This window comes from Channa argus, chromosome 1, assembly GCF_033026475.1.
Source record: "Channa argus isolate prfri chromosome 1, Channa argus male v1.0, whole genome shotgun sequence".
In the NCBI taxonomy this organism is placed as follows: Eukaryota; Metazoa; Chordata; class Actinopteri; order Anabantiformes; family Channidae; genus Channa; species Channa argus.
This window is the reverse complement of record NC_090197.1, coordinates 39,984,941-40,000,471: the sequence shown is the minus strand read 5'-3', so window position 1 is coordinate 40,000,471 and position 15,531 is coordinate 39,984,941. Positions and strand designations below refer to the sequence as shown.

At 38.3% G+C, this 15,531-nt stretch overlaps 2 protein-coding genes across 2 annotated transcripts; both read right to left on the bottom strand.

Moving 5' to 3' along the window:
* Nucleotide 1: 1 nt before the first annotated feature.
* Nucleotides 2-8,682, bottom strand: alox5a (arachidonate 5-lipoxygenase a). Its single transcript, XM_067519902.1, has 14 exons — nucleotides 7,572-8,682; nucleotides 6,505-6,703; nucleotides 6,294-6,375; nucleotides 6,086-6,208; nucleotides 5,405-5,511; nucleotides 5,138-5,310; nucleotides 4,865-5,011; nucleotides 3,767-3,970; nucleotides 3,601-3,687; nucleotides 3,196-3,374; nucleotides 2,934-3,055; nucleotides 2,437-2,537; nucleotides 1,821-1,991; nucleotides 2-1,603 (listed from the first exon to the last, which is right to left on the bottom strand). Exons 1-14 carry the CDS (start codon nucleotides 7,719-7,721, stop codon nucleotides 1,424-1,426), a joined length of 2,025 nt encoding a protein of 674 aa, XP_067376003.1. The 5' UTR covers nucleotides 7,722-8,682; the 3' UTR covers nucleotides 2-1,423.
* A 146-nt stretch (nucleotides 8,683-8,828) lies between these two features.
* Nucleotides 8,829-15,074, bottom strand: slc25a16 (solute carrier family 25 member 16). The gene is made up of 10 exons (XM_067519927.1): nucleotides 14,588-15,074; nucleotides 14,276-14,401; nucleotides 13,334-13,426; nucleotides 13,125-13,258; nucleotides 12,851-12,914; nucleotides 12,365-12,486; nucleotides 12,160-12,226; nucleotides 11,891-12,053; nucleotides 11,659-11,727; nucleotides 8,829-10,877 (listed from the first exon to the last, which is right to left on the bottom strand). Exons 2-10 carry the CDS (start codon nucleotides 14,367-14,369, stop codon nucleotides 10,721-10,723), a joined length of 963 nt encoding a protein of 320 aa, XP_067376028.1. The 5' UTR covers nucleotides 14,370-14,401; nucleotides 14,588-15,074; the 3' UTR covers nucleotides 8,829-10,720.
* Nucleotides 15,075-15,531: the final 457 nt, after the last annotated feature.

Here is a 15,531-nt window from a genome sequence, read left to right as displayed (position 1 = left end):
TTATTTTTAAACAAAACAAAACAAAAAAAAACAGTACAATTTGTTCATTTAAAAACAATGTTCATTAGTAATTTTATGCAACTTACTATTTCCCAGGCATAAATATGACATTCATCATGTCCACTGTAGGACTTTCACTTGTTCGTTTATATTTTCAAGTTCTTAAAAAGGTTAGTTTGTTTGACATTTGTGTGAACAGATGCTGTTTTTTTAAATGCTTGTTGAATTTAGTTCGAACGGCATTACATTTGAAAATTTCATGTTGCTTTTTTCCCAGAAATCAACATGACATACAAAAGGGTTTCCTAGAAGAAAAGGGGAGAATAAAGTTAGACTGTGATTTTTTTTTATTTTTATTTTTTTACTCATAGGAGCTGGCTCCTTTTAGTGTGAGACAGAAGTTGTGATAAAGACTGAGGCCACTTTACTGTATAGTTTTTTTTGTTTGTTTTTTTAAACAGGCATTTATATCTCATACGTCAGCTTTTCCATTCATTCTCACTGTCTTTGTGTCTCTATCTTCAGTTTATAATTCTGTTGAGCATGACATTAAGAGAGTAGGAGCTGTACTCTCTTGGCCGCATTATCCCAGTGTTTTAGCTCTTAAGTTGGATTTTTCTATCTTTGACATGTCACTTTATATTTTGTCTGGGAATATTGTAACTTACATAAAGTTAAATTTGTTTACTACTGACTGGACTTGAACATATATGACTGTTCCCCTGTCTTATGATATCATTCCACCATTTTGTCTGTGAATTTTCTTTGGAATAGTAACTGTAAAGATTTTGGTAAAAGTACTTATGTTTTTAAGAGAAATATTGATGTGTATTCAGTTTGATTTCCCATGTTTGAACAAAGTATGTAGAATTTAAAAGAACCAAATAAAAATTACTTTTACTTTTAAGTCTTTTTATTTTTTTACTGAATACGGAGTAAATCATGTTCTGTGAAGATTCTAAGCCATGGTTGTCTCTTAGGTGCTGCTCAGTGGCAACTGGACTTGCTTGTTGTTCATGAAGACATTTTAGCTCTCATCTGAAAGGTTTTATTAGTTCCGGCAACACAGCTGTGTTCAAAATTTAAATGTCATCTTAAAAGGATTTGTTAGCAACAGTGAGGGTATTAGAAAATATATGAAAAGGATAATGTGGTGCTGTTACATTGTTTTAATCAGACATTACCAATGGGAAAGAAGACATTACGTTAACTATTTTTGAGCCAAATAAATGACAAAACAATTCAGAAGCAATGTGAGGTTTGGAAATAGCCTGCCTATGGCAACAGAAGTATGCAAGAATGTTATAAAAGATTTCTAATATGTGTACAAGTCAGTGACATAACACTAGCAAATAGCACAAAATCTCACGGCTATGTGCGAAATGTTAATTGGAGACATGATAACAGAAGTGAACTTTATTCCTCACACAGCAACGCTGTTTGGGATTTTGTCAGGCGACATGTTATAATACGGCAGCTTCTTTCCATCATTCCTTATCTTGATGGAGTGGGATATCTCTGCCAGCTGCTTCCTGAACTTCTCCATGGCCGCCTTCACTGGTTTCTCTATGAAGTGCTCATCAGGATACATTCCCAGGTACAACTGGAGGAAGAGAGGACACAGGTCATTCTACCTAGGGGCGCACTGCAAGGGTATAAGTACATGGTGAAGCTTCCTAGGAAATAAGAAATTATAGTTTGAAACAAAGTTGTGATTGATTTGGCTGGTCCTTAAACTGAGCCAATCTGTACTGAGACGTGTGGGTGAATGTGTGCGAATGATTGCCTGTGTGTTTGGACACGGACTGCCCTCTCTTTACCTCATTTTCCTGGTACTGGCTAAGCGCCCAGACAGCGCCTAGGTGCCAGCTGGAGCGTCCACGATCAGGCAGGCTCTCAATGATCGTATCCACATTTGCCAGGCCCTTCTGGGTAGGGGGAGGCTTCCGCATGGTAGATGGAGCGTTGGGGATCCAGGAGCACCAGTCATACTACACAGTGTGCACAGGCATACAGTGCATGAAGACATTTGCTCAAGCACTATTACAAAGTAAAATACTATTGTATTCTATTTCTACTGCACTGTAATAATATATTTTTTACTTCTGTTGTATTTTCAAATCTTCTCATAGATCATTAAAAGAATTGTTTTCCTTTTTTTTTCCCTTTGTAAACAGTAAATTCCACATTGCCCTATAAATGATGACTTAATGATGCAATTTTTCTCCAGAACCAGTACTGTTAGCTTATTCACTTAACTGAACACACACACACAGACACGCACACACCATGTCCTCTGTGTTTGCTGAACAGCCTGGCAGTCATAAATGCCAATAATGCCTGTCAATTATTCTACAAGAATTTAGCCACAAGATGTAGTTTTTATATTTTTAAATCCATTTTACAAAATGAAAAAGCTGAACATCTATTACTCACCTGTCCGAAGTTGACAGCTGCATGCTGGGCTGAACCAGTGAAGATAATGACGGTCAGATACTCTGCCAGCTCTTCGCGTGATTTAAGGGATTTTGGGAACTCTGTGCATTGTTTGGGAGAAGCCATTGTTGAAAAATTAAGCTTAAGTCTTTACAAAACACTTTTTCTTTTGCAAGACCTGCTTGCAATTTCTTTTGCACAATGCAAGCAAACAGGGGAAACGCAGGAAGGGGGATTACAAAACTAGGACTCAGTAACACCATCGGGCTCCTGTGGTTTCATGTCTTCACCCTTACGTAAATTATATGTCTATGACAAAGCAGATTTGAATCAGTAAAGAAGTTTGTTCTCTGGAATACCTGTCTCCTCCAAAAACATCCTAGACTAAGGAAATATTGAAGGCGACTGTTTCATAAGAAAATAGGTCTTGCATTTTGTTTGCTTTTGCAATGCTAAAAGAAACATTATACAGCGGGACACCTGTCACGTCTACCCACCGCAGTTATCGAAGTCCTGCATCCCAAAGCTGCACACGTCTTTAATGAAGGCCTGAATTTCTTCATCTCCCTGCACCGTTTCATCGCTGGTGTAGTAAATACACACCACATCAGACACAAAACTGACAGGGAGAAAACAGGACAGCAGTCACTTATAGAGCAACTAAAAAAAAATGTACTAACTTTTCATTTTATTTTTTTAATCACTTTCTCACTGTTTATCAGTTTTGTCCGTACAAATTCCAAAAAAGATGCTCCTCACCTCTTGGTAGCCTCCCAAACCCTGTAGCCATCGTCTCGGTAGAAGTAAGTGGGCAACTCTTCTTTGTTGTCCATACCACGGGCTTTGATCATATCAGGAAAGCACAGAGACCTGAAGGTCAGAGTCTTCATGGCCCTTTGAATGAGTTGGACGTGACCCCCTCCACCTGTTGCATTTGCCTTGGTGTAGAAGAAACCTCATCATCACACAATATGCCTGCAGCTTTTCTCAGCAGTTTTAATGCTTTACTGTCATGCATGCCTGTGGTTAACTACCCATTAGCTAATGCACCATGTTCAATTTAAAGCAAAGAAATTTGATTAGAAACAGTCAGCCCCCATTTTTCCTTGCTGCATTTCGGTCTTTCTCTTTCTACATTGCTCTTCTACACATTCTCACACTCACCTTGTCAAAGATGCCATACTCACAGATGAGCTGCTCTCTAGCCTTTGTGTTGATAGCGATGGTAAAACGAACATGTGGGATAAGTAGCTGGGAGAAAGAATATCTATCCATAAATCAATCAAGCAATCAGCTGATCAGTCAAGCAATTCACAAGTCAATATTTTACCTTATACACAGGGTGAACAGCAGGGAGCTGCCTGTACATGGCAATAGCAAACACCTCTGTCATGAGGTGTGTCCTGAGCAAGTGTGTAATGGTCTGGTGGTATTGGAAGTCTGCAGAGCGGACCCAGATCTTGGCCAGCAGCCAGTCGTACTGGTCATCAGTAGGCAGGAAGATTGGGGTGTTTTCACCTGAAGACTGGTTAAGCTGGAAAAGTCCGAGGAGAAAATTGATTCACACTGAAATGACAGCTGGAAATGTTTTCGTTATGAAGAACAGTGCATTCAGAAGGTTTTCATACCTCCTTCACTTTTTCTAATTTTGTTAGTGTCCCATACTGATAAAGTCACTGAATTTTGGAAATGTCTGTAAATTTATTAAAAGGAAAGAACTGAAATACAAGTATTCAGACTCTTTACTCTGTACTTTGTTGAAGCCCCTTTGTCAGCGATTACAGCCTCAAGTATTTTGGGATATGACATGACAAGCTTTGCACACCTGGATTGGGGGAATTTTCTGCCACTCTTCTCAAATCATCTCAAGCTGAGTCAGGTTGGATGGGGAACCTCGGTGCACAGCCATTTTCAGCTCTCCCCAGACATGTTCAGTATGGTTCAAGTCCGGGCTCTGGCTGGGCCACTCCAGGACATTCACAGAGTTGTCCCTAAGACACTCTTGTGTTGTTTGTGTGCTTAGGATTGCTGTCATGTTGGAAGGTGAACCTTCAGGCCAGTCTGAGGTCCTGAGCAACTGTTTTCATTGAGGACATTTCTGCACTTCACTCCATTTCGGCGTGTGCCTTTCCAAATCATCCATCCAACTATTATCTGTAACTGCTTGTCCCGTTTAGTCAAGGTGTAAAAGCAACAATAAAGAGAGATGAAGTGCGCCTGAGCTAAATTTCGAATGTGTTATTTCAAAGGCTCTGGATATGTGTGATTTCCTTTTGCATTAATTTCCAAACATTTCTAGAATTCTGTTTTTGTCATTATGGGATACTGAGTTTAGAATAATGAGGGGGAAAACATTTTTTTTTAACAATTGTAGTATCAGGCGGCAACATAAGAAAAATTCTGAATGCACTGCTCAGCATCGCTGTACCTGTATGGCTATGGGCAGGATCTTGTTCTGAGCATTCTTGTAGAGCAGACAGATCGGAGCTGCCAGGTACTGCAGTGTGCAGGGGTCTGTGCTGTTTGGAGTGATGTCATCTAATATCTCGTAGTCTACTATGTAGATGTTACCAGCCTGGAGTGAGAACATTGCTTTACATTGTGTGTCAGTGCTTGAAATGGTACATGTCGTGCCATCTCTCTGTTTTTAGCTTAGAAATGGAAAAAGCTGTAAAATAGAAAGACACTTAATCATATCTACCTTTATTTCCTGCTCCAGAGTCAGATCCCTTTCCAGGCTGACGGAAACCATCTCATGGGTGACAGGAAACTTCTCAGGAAGTTTATTGCATTTTTGGATCAGTACAGGGTTACAACCATTCAGGAATTGGTATCCAAACATGAAGTCCTCCTTCCAGTGTTGCATGACATACTCTAACATAATAGAATAGATTATAAAATTAAATCAATCAATAGATTAGAATACATTTCTATGATATAATATAAATGATGCAACATACTGTAATACCTGAGATTGTGTTCTTGATTCTCAAAAAGATCCTCTCAAAGTCACTGAAGTCACTCCATGAAGACTGGAACATGTGCATGAACTGGTTCACAAACAGGTTCTCTATTCTGAAAATGCAAGGTTTTGATCTTCATCATCCTCATCCTTCTTAAAACCAAAGACAACATATCTAAAATCTTGCATATGCATTTTCCTTCTGGGATGGTGAAGCAAGGAGCAACATTAAATGCATAATTACTTCTAGGATTTTTGTCTGCAGCTTGAAAGCTTACTATGACATGACTCATTTTCAGTTATACAGTAGCCTCTCCAGTCCCTGAATCAATATCGTACATAAATTTGAAAACTTTAATTTTTGTAAACTTGAGATTTGTTCAGAACTACTACTTGATGCAAACAGTGGTGTTTTAGGTTTGTTTTGTGCCATTGCGTCCACAGCAAATGCAAGTTCATATGCTTCCATAAAAGCCCAATGCAAATGTCCCTGCTGATAAACACACAATGAAGCCTCTGTTTTTCCAGGTCATCCTGAGTGCAGAGAATAGAGGCATCTTATAGGAGTGTAGCTCAGCATCTGAAAGTTTTGCATTGAAAAACATTTCAGAGCTCAAGGCTCCACTGGCTCACTGTGTTCTGAGAGTAAACCTGTTGAAGCTTCACTGAAACAGGGGGAGCACCTACGCCTTACTGTAGTTCAGTACAAAGTCCACTCCCTTCTCACTGTCAAACTGGATGTCCCTTGGCAAATCTTTGTGCCTGTTAGCATCTATGCTCATAGGAAAGCCTGGCTGCCACTCCTTCCATCTATAAAACACAGCAGAGCTTTTAGTGAGCAGGCCCGCCCTCATACGAGATCCGATAATAAACTTTGTGTGTACAGTGAACTTGCCTGATGGACTTTCTCCTCGATTCAAGTTCTTTTTGTCTGTGCTGCTTGACCACGCTGGTCTTATCATCCTGAGGCAGATGTGCTACAACAGACACAAAGTGAGGGATGGAACAGAGCTCATTTGATTAACTTGTGTTTTGTGCTGCAGACCCTGATTCCACTGAACTAGAGGGCAGAGGTAATTTGTTAGGGAAAAAAATCCTTTTGCTACCTCGTCCATCCCGCAGCACCACTTCCTTGTCATCCACCAGCCAGCGGAAGCAGGGGAACTCCACATAGTCCCCAGATGGAGTCTTGACAGTGATGTACCTGCAGTACCAGTCATCCAGCACCCAGTACTTCTTCTTTTCAATTTTCACCAACACAATATCACCCAGGTCTTCGCCAACTCTCACATCATAAGAGTCCACCTGTAAATTCAGTAGGCTGCTAAATGTGCAGTAGAATGGCATAATTTGCTAAATAAGGTTTTAGTAGATTGCAAATAGTGAGATAAATATGACATCTTACCACGAGTATAAAAAAACACTGGAATTCCCAATACAGGCATATGTAGATATTTACATCTAAAACACAGCATATCTTAATTGCTTCTGTTGTAAAGAGGTTTTTTTGGCCTCAGTTATGTTATTAGCCAGTCACAAAATTGTAAAAAACAAAACAAAAAAACAACTTTTTTAGGTTTGAATAGGTAGCAGTTTTAAGTTATAGGCTGTAAAAATAATTTGTGTGTATTTGTACATGTATGTATATGTATTATTTTTTTAAGAAAATTATGAGCTGTTTAGTCCCACAATGTTGGAACGGGCTATCAAACTTTCCGCTCACAAGCCTTACTGACCTAATATTCAAAAAGCTGTTAAAAACAGAAAAACTTCTTCTAATAGCACTTTTAACTTTAATAGCACTCTTGACTTTAGATTTTTTGTTTGCCTTGTACCTCACTTGTAAGCCGCTTTGGATAGACACATCCGCCAAATTACTAAATTGAAATATAGATTTAAAAAGCACTTGTTTTCACTTCTGCCATTTAATGTGGTCCGTGGAGAGTGAACTGATGGCAGCAACATTTTAGAGTTGACTTCATATGTCCGTAAGTTGAAAAGCTGTGAAAAATTTGATTTTATTACTTTAAATGACCTCTTAATTATTACATACAATCCAAAACATCAACACCCGTTTGTTTGTTTGTAGACATTAACGCTCATTATTAAAAAAAATCAAATCTTTGCCAAACATTCCTCCCTATTAGCTGTACAGCAGTGTAACATTACTTACCGCCCCCCTCTCAAAATCATTGTACAGTGGTTTGTCCAGCAGTGTTCTCTCACTGCATTGCTCCGTGCCAACCAATGTAATATAGATATAGTCGTCTGTTCCTGCAAACCACTGGCTCCCTGTGGCAACAGTCACTGTGTAAGTTGGCATGGTGGATGAGCAAACTCAAAAATCTCCAAATGCCTGCTGAAGATGGAAAATATCTGCAGGCAAGCAGCTCTCCGTCCACCAACAATATGTTTGACTCAAGCTTTTAGTAAAAACCTTCCACTTCTTGCTCAAGTCTGTTTTTCTTTGACTGATGTGTACTTCTCAATTCTGCCCACTTCCCTTGCACAGACAGTGCAAAACAACAAGAAAATTTGTAATCAAACAAATGAGGGAGGTTCAGGACCATGGCAAGTTGTAAGAGTGATCTCCGCCCTTTAACTTTAAATGAGCTCAGAATATAATACAACTGACCGTCCTATATATGTGTTATCAGATTTCCGGCTTACGGTCATGAATGTGGCCACAGGAAAAGGTGTCTTATTCAACGATTTGATGTCAAAAATCATTTTCATTCTGTGGGAGAAACAGGGGGGGTCTTTTGTTAGAGAGTAATACAATCATTCCCTGCATTCCAACAGAAAAACTTTTTTTATTTTGGCTGATTAACAGTAAATAACTAATGATGTGGAAATGAAATGCACAAGAAGCATGTGAACATACCCATCTTTTACACATCACATTTCCCAGTCAAATCAGTGTGTACATCGGACAACAGAAGTCAGTGTACTCCAGTGTGAGTGACAAATATGCAAATGCATCGTAGAGTCCCTCTGTGGTTTCATACACAAAACTGTAGCACCACCTTTAACAAGGGTCTGTATGTGTGCCACTCAAAGTGGGAAAAACACATTTTCTGCTGCATTCACTTACTGTCTCTTCCCATTCAGTCAGAAAATGGGTGTTACAATGTGACAGACAGTATGAGACACAATCACCCAGAAGCTCAAAATTGAAAGACATAATAAAGATACCTCTTTAAAACAGTGCCAAGCCTTGTGACATATGATGTAATTAAAATTTGCAGACAAAAAGTAAACATGTACAAAAAATATATACTCCAAGACAAACATAAAGACATTTTCATAGTACCGTCATTCTAAAAAAAATGCATCTTCCTTCAGCTGCATCTTACAGAGCCTGATAAAGTATGGCAGCATACCCTTACATACATTTTATATATAAATAAATGTTTGATTATTTATTGAATGATAATCTGTTGTAGTAGGCAGCAGAAATGGTGCTGATTTGTTCTTGAAGGATCAATAAACTAAAAAAAAAAAAAAAACAGTACTAGTGAAAACATATGGGGAAGCAAAGACCGACATACAAAGCACATTCACTGAAAGCTTCAGTGCACAGCAGTGCTGTAGATGACCGGTAGCTACTGTATCACTAGTGAGTGTGTAATTATACTCCTAAGTCCAGACAGGTGGCCACAGTTGGATACTGTAATCCATACTGCAACACATACTTGGCAATCAAGAGTTGCATATACACTCAGCTAGCAGTTTATTAGATACACCAAGCTAAAACTACAGTAATGCAGTTAATTAAAACAGTCCCACAGTACATCCTCCCTTCACGAAGGTAGTAGAATTCAGTGTTTATTGATTGAGCTGTATGATCACTTTAAATGCTGTAATGTAAATATATAATTATGCCCAACCGTGGACCTCCTAAGATGTGACTTGATGCCGTTTTAACAACACTTCTTCTACAGTAAGCAGCTTTTAAAGTTTTCAGCAGTGTGTGAATTCTTAGTATTTAATATTATTTCTCAAGTTTTTCCTCTTTCTCAGCGTTTCAGCCAATTTGATGTTTAAAAAGAACATCTGGTGCTCACCTAGTATTCACACAAACTGTTCTGAAGAAGTAAAACGCTGAATGTAGAGGAAGGCAAGAGGATGGGGAAAAAAGCAGCAGAAGTTCAAACACAGCTTGCTGGCAAGTGCATTTGTGGTTAAAAACCAATTAAAAACACTAAGTCAATAATTAATGACCCAAACAGCCACCCAGTGGCACCAATGAGTGACAAAGTATACGTCACAGTATACTACCTAAAAACAGAAAAATCTATTCTTAATCTTATTCTGACATATGAAAACAGATGTATGAAAAAAAAAAAATCAATGTTCAGCTTAAATGGTAAACAATATCATTTATATTCGATGCTGCCACCCAGTGGCAACATGTTTCTAGCTCAATAAATAAAGAAAAATCTACAGCGATGAAGTGCAAATTTCTCCTGAGTCCTTCCTAGGAAACGTGTCCCTTCAGATATTTCAAAGCTACAACTATGTTATATCAAAACGCTGTGATGTCTTATAGAACTCAAAACATTCTCACAGATTAGCCTGGATTTACATTATTCAATATCATCAAAGCTACACATTAAACATTTGGGTACACATGGACAACAATACAACATAAAAAAATAAAAGAAATAGATTTTTCAGCAAATAAAAATACTACCTAAGGTAACGCCTCTATTCAAAGATCGGCAATAAAATTCAAAAAATACACAAAGCAATGTTTTTTGAAGTCTCTGCATCCCACACTAAGATACACTAAGCCCTGAATAAACAAAACAAAACAAAACATTATGAATCATCAGCTTATTGTAAAATTCCCCACCACCTTTCAAAACCTGACAAGCTGGCAAAAGGAAGATATGACCTGTTTAGGGGTGAGACACCATTTGAATAAATGCATATCACTGAGGTCCAATTCTCTTTGTCAAGAAACTGACATAATCTTTAACAAGCTAATATGATCATTTTAGACTTGCATCCATCTAAAAATCAGGCCATGAAATAAGAACAAAAAGAAGATAAGTGATAGTCTGTGGATGTTGTGGACATAAAAGCTTGCTGTGTTGCGACTACTAACATTGTTAAAGAAAATTTATCGTTTTAAGGCATAACTTTCTTGGTGCCTTCAGGGAATGCGGGGAAAAGCCAATGTCTACATGGAAGAGGTTAAGACATAGTGAGTGAGCTTTAGATCACTCATTAAAAGGAAGCATTGAGGTGGAGCTGCATAATGACAGAAAGAGTAGACAGACCCAGGTAGCAAATGGGAAGGTTTAAAAGCAGCACTTAGTTCAGGTGGAGGACCTGCTTCATGAACTCATATGTGGTGAAAGCCACGGCCTGGGAGGGGACACAGCGGATATAGTTGACAGACAGGCCTCGGTACAATCCCTTCTTGACCCCATACTTCTTATACACATACGTCAGGGTCTTGCTCAGTGATCTGTTCAGGTGCAAAACGATAAATTATTAACTTTTTAAAATGATAAATATAAATGTTTTTTTCTGTCAAAAGTGTGTTAATGTTATGCACAGGTTTGTTTTCTTTCTTTGTATGATCTCAAGTAAATTCCTATTAACTGTGTTGAGTTGACAACATTGGATTAAAGCTTGCATCTTTTTGCAGGAGGAAAATTACCTTGAAAGGGAATTTATGTCAATGCACAGCAAACAATGCAAGCATAACATGCGTTGTTTCATGTTAAGTGAACTTCTACAGGAATGAATGGTATGTTGTTGTACTTTTATAGCTCAGTTGCTACTATACTGCTTAAAGCACTGGGCTTTCACATTTTATGTAATGTTAACAATCCCCCAACCACTTGCATAATCTCCTCACTTGTAAGAATGCACTTCCTTAAACTTGCTTGTAAATGACTTCTTCAGTGCAAGTATGAGTAGCAATTAATTCTTCACCTAGATGGGCACTTAAATTTTTACTTATGAAATGACATTTGTTAGCACTGCGTTGTTCGAGCTGTTTTTATCTCTGTTATCACCCTCAATATAACAGTACGTTGTTTTAAATATTTCTCATTAAAATTAAAATAAAAAATGGTGCAAAACTCTTCAATCAGACCACATCAAAAATGAATTCTATTCAGAAACTATTCATTTCTTGGTTTATGTTTTTTTTTTAGTATTAAAACAGTGCTGCTAAAGGCCAATTATACACACTGCACATGGTACAACTGACTATGGAGAGCAGGAACAGCGGTACTTACACACATTTCTCAGAATCAGGAAGAACGATCCCTAACTGCATTCTTCTCCTAGCCACATCCAAGGGATACCTAATTAGGAAAAACACAACATATGGCACATCAGCCTTCAATAAATCAGTGTATGAATAATACACCGCAGCCAGCACCCACAAATTAACCAGTTATATCATCTCTTCATCATTTTATGAGTCTTTAGCTTCAAGCCTGTTGGTTGCCTGCCTACTGCACTTACGAGATTGTCTGAGCAATGGCACCAGCTACCCCTCCACAAAGCAGGTTGACACGGGTCTTTAAGATGAGGACGTCAGGGTTGTCTGAGGAGGGGCGACCCAGCATCTCTGGGAAATGTTTTAAGCCGAGGCTCTTCAGGGTCCCAAAGGTGAAAAATGAGAAACCTGGGGGATAGAAATGGGTGGGAAGCAAACAATCAAGCTAATGCAGCACAAAGAAACATGGTAACATTTAGAAAATGACTACAAGAAACATTAACTAAAGAAACACCTGCATAAGGGGCCATTCCAATAAGTGTTGGAGTAAGTCCTCTGTAGAAGCCCAAAATGCCCCCTTCCTTAACAAAAAAGAAAAGCAGGCGGTGCAGAACATAAAGTCAAACTGAGGATCTGATATTCATGCAGTTTTTAATATAAAAAGTTAAGATGTTTGTGAAGAGCATGCGGTTTGTTAGAGTTAAACACTAGCAGATCACCTTAAGGTAAATCGTGTGGAAGGCGTTGGCAATTCCAGTGTAGCGATGCTCTCCTTTCACCTGGAAGGCCAGTCTGACTCGGATCACATCCAGAGGGTAGGTGCATATCACTGCAGTCATCCCTGTAAACACAAAGATAAGATACAAATGTGGTATATGCATGCTTTTTGCAATTATGGTTAACCTTCATTTCCATTTTGTTTCTCAGAGTCACTATACTGATGCAATGACACCTTGTTTAAGATTTAATGAGACACATTGAAAAGCCACGACGTTTGCATTAAGGTGATGCAGTATTCGTCACATAACGAAAATTTTCTACTGAGGTGACTAATAAAACAAAAGTCGAGGATTCAAGAGGAACAAATAATAATAGAGGACAGTAATGCAAAAACAAATTAGGAGGAAAAAGCAGCTAGTAGAGCAGATTATATCCAATAAATGCTGGCTGAGAAGTCAAGTCCTATCACTTTGAAGATTAATTACCTGCCATAGATCCTGCCATGAGGCGATGGATGTGTCCAGAGATCCCAATCTTTTTACTTAGAAACTGTAAAGACAATGTTATCAGCATTAGCAAAAACAAATTTAATATGTTAATCAATAAAAAAACAATGCATCATTTAACAAATTCAGTGTTAACTGCATCACAGAGCAAAGTGCCACATCAACACGCTCTAAAGAATGTCTATCATTAACAGCTTGCTTTTACAACTTTGCCCTTTGAAATTTTCCTTTCATAATAAAATATGCACCATACCTTTTTATAATTGTCAAAGGCCATGAACTGGATAGCTCCATAAGGAAATATCCTGACCATCATTGCCCCATTACCCTTGTACAATCCAAGGAAGCCTTCCTTCTTTGGAACAGCTTTGATAGTGGAAAACACTCCTGTACAAAAATATCAGAATGTAGAATAAGTCTGTGGAAACATTAGTTTTCCATGTTTGGCTACTGGTGTTTTACCTAGATGCTTGTAATGGGGGTTCTGGGCTTGAAGTAGAATCTTGACTCTGTCCAGGGGAGCGATAGTAGTCTTGGCACAGCATCCTGCTACTCCTAGACAAAAACAGAGAACACAGCATTAACACATTTATTGCTGGAACTTTTTTAAAGAAAGGATGGAAATATGTTTATTTCAACTTATGTGTGTCTGTAAAAGATATGATTACATTAATCTTGCAGATTTTAAAACACATCAATCAATCCTCATGTGTAGGCTGTGCTAGTGTGCTAAAGGTAGAACAGCTTGCTTAGAGGCAAGGTTGTAGGCATAAACTATGCGAGTAATGATTCCTGTTGTAAATGAAGTGCTGTTTACAGTGCTGTTAGATTCCTTCCATCACTACCTTTTTCATTTACTTTACATATCTGACAGGAAATTATATTTTTTTTCCACAGAGGTTCAGCACAGAAACTGTAGATTGCAAACATTAAGTAACTTGCTAAAATAAACATTAGAAATTAAAATAACTGTTCTGTTTCCCATCAAAATCGCTCATCTCCTAATAACTGACAAGATGATTGAAAAAGGACAGGGAAGAAGTCAGAACATCTGCTTTCCGGTATTGTCATTAAGTCCTGCAACAATTTCAGATTAAATCTGAACAAATAAGTTAATATATGCCTCAAAGTTGTTGAAGGGCTTGTATGTGGTTTCTTGGCACTGCAGTTAAAAGACACTTTGCATTTTTTAAAAGCTGCTACGACAGTTTTAATGAAGGAACCTATTCGAGTATCTAGAGTTTGAATAGTAGTCTCTGGGTCTCAAAAAAAAGGAGGACATGTTAAAGCAAATAGGTTAGTGAAGAGGTAAACACAGAGGCCTGAACTTTAGCCATTGTGCAAAATACTTCTTTGAGTAAATCTTTATAGACATGACTGTGATGGTACAATGTTAGTGCTCACCCCCAGCTGCGAAGGAGCGAAGCCAGTAGTAGTCTTTCTTGGCAGGGCTGTTGCTCATAGCAGGAGGTGTGGAGACTGCAGCCTCGGATGTCATCGTTTCTGTTCAGGAAAGCGCAACATCCATGGCTGTACAACAGGGGGAAAATACTGTAAATGCACATGTAACCTTGAGCCTACTAGCTTAAGACAACACAGAACACACCATTCATCATGCTGGAAGTCGACTCCATGTTTGGTGTATGGTTAAGCAATCATGAGTTCCGATCGGACATAACTGTAAAGGTTACTGTAACTGTAAAAGGAGATACTCACAAGATAACAAAAGGCTCTAACGGCACAAAACCAGCCAAGTGGATGGTTGCTCGGCTGAAGTCTGTTCTACATATGAGTTTCTCCTCTGCTAACTTAGCTTCTCTCGTTTCGCTACTTCCTCGTAACAAGGTGGTTATTTCAATCCAGTCTTGACAGGTCACCGGGAAAAAAGCAGACTGTCGTTCATTGCTTCTTCTACAAACTGGACAAAATGATTAGTTACACTTTGGCATTTCAGGCAACCACATTCATGTCCTTCGCCTGTCAACTGACAGCTTGTAGTCAAGCACAGGCGCCATGTTGACGACGCAGATGGCGTAGGCGGAAGAGGAGGAGATATTAGCAAAAGAGTAATAATGTACGATTAAATATGTCAATAAACGCGTAATAAAATAGATCAACATTTTCTAATGTTAAGTGGCAAAACACATAAAGTATTCCATCCACATTTCCCCAACAAATTAGGAGTGTATTATATATATAAACCTAACGAATTTGTAACTTTATTAACTTGTACATTACACAGTCTAAACACATAAAATTGTTTTTTTAAAGAGATTTAAGTTGAAATCGTTTTTTCCCTCTTACAAGTAAATTTATGAACTTACTTCTTAATTATCATTTATTCATGTATTCTTCATTATATGCCGTAGATTATCGTTAGGGCATTCGGTGTCATGAATATGTCTTCACATGTTTGCGCTTATCATGTCATGTTTTACATGAACTTTTATGGATACTCTTAATTTAAGAGAAAAAACATTAAAAGGGGCTGTGGTTGTAGCTTTCATGTCACCATTGTGTGATGTTATGAATAAAGTTCTTCAAAAACAAAACGCACATGCCACTAATTAATTTCATATATTACGATCAAAATCACGATAACGTCAGATGATGAAATGAGATCGTTGTGCTTCTCAGCTGCTGTTGCAGTCATTTTTATC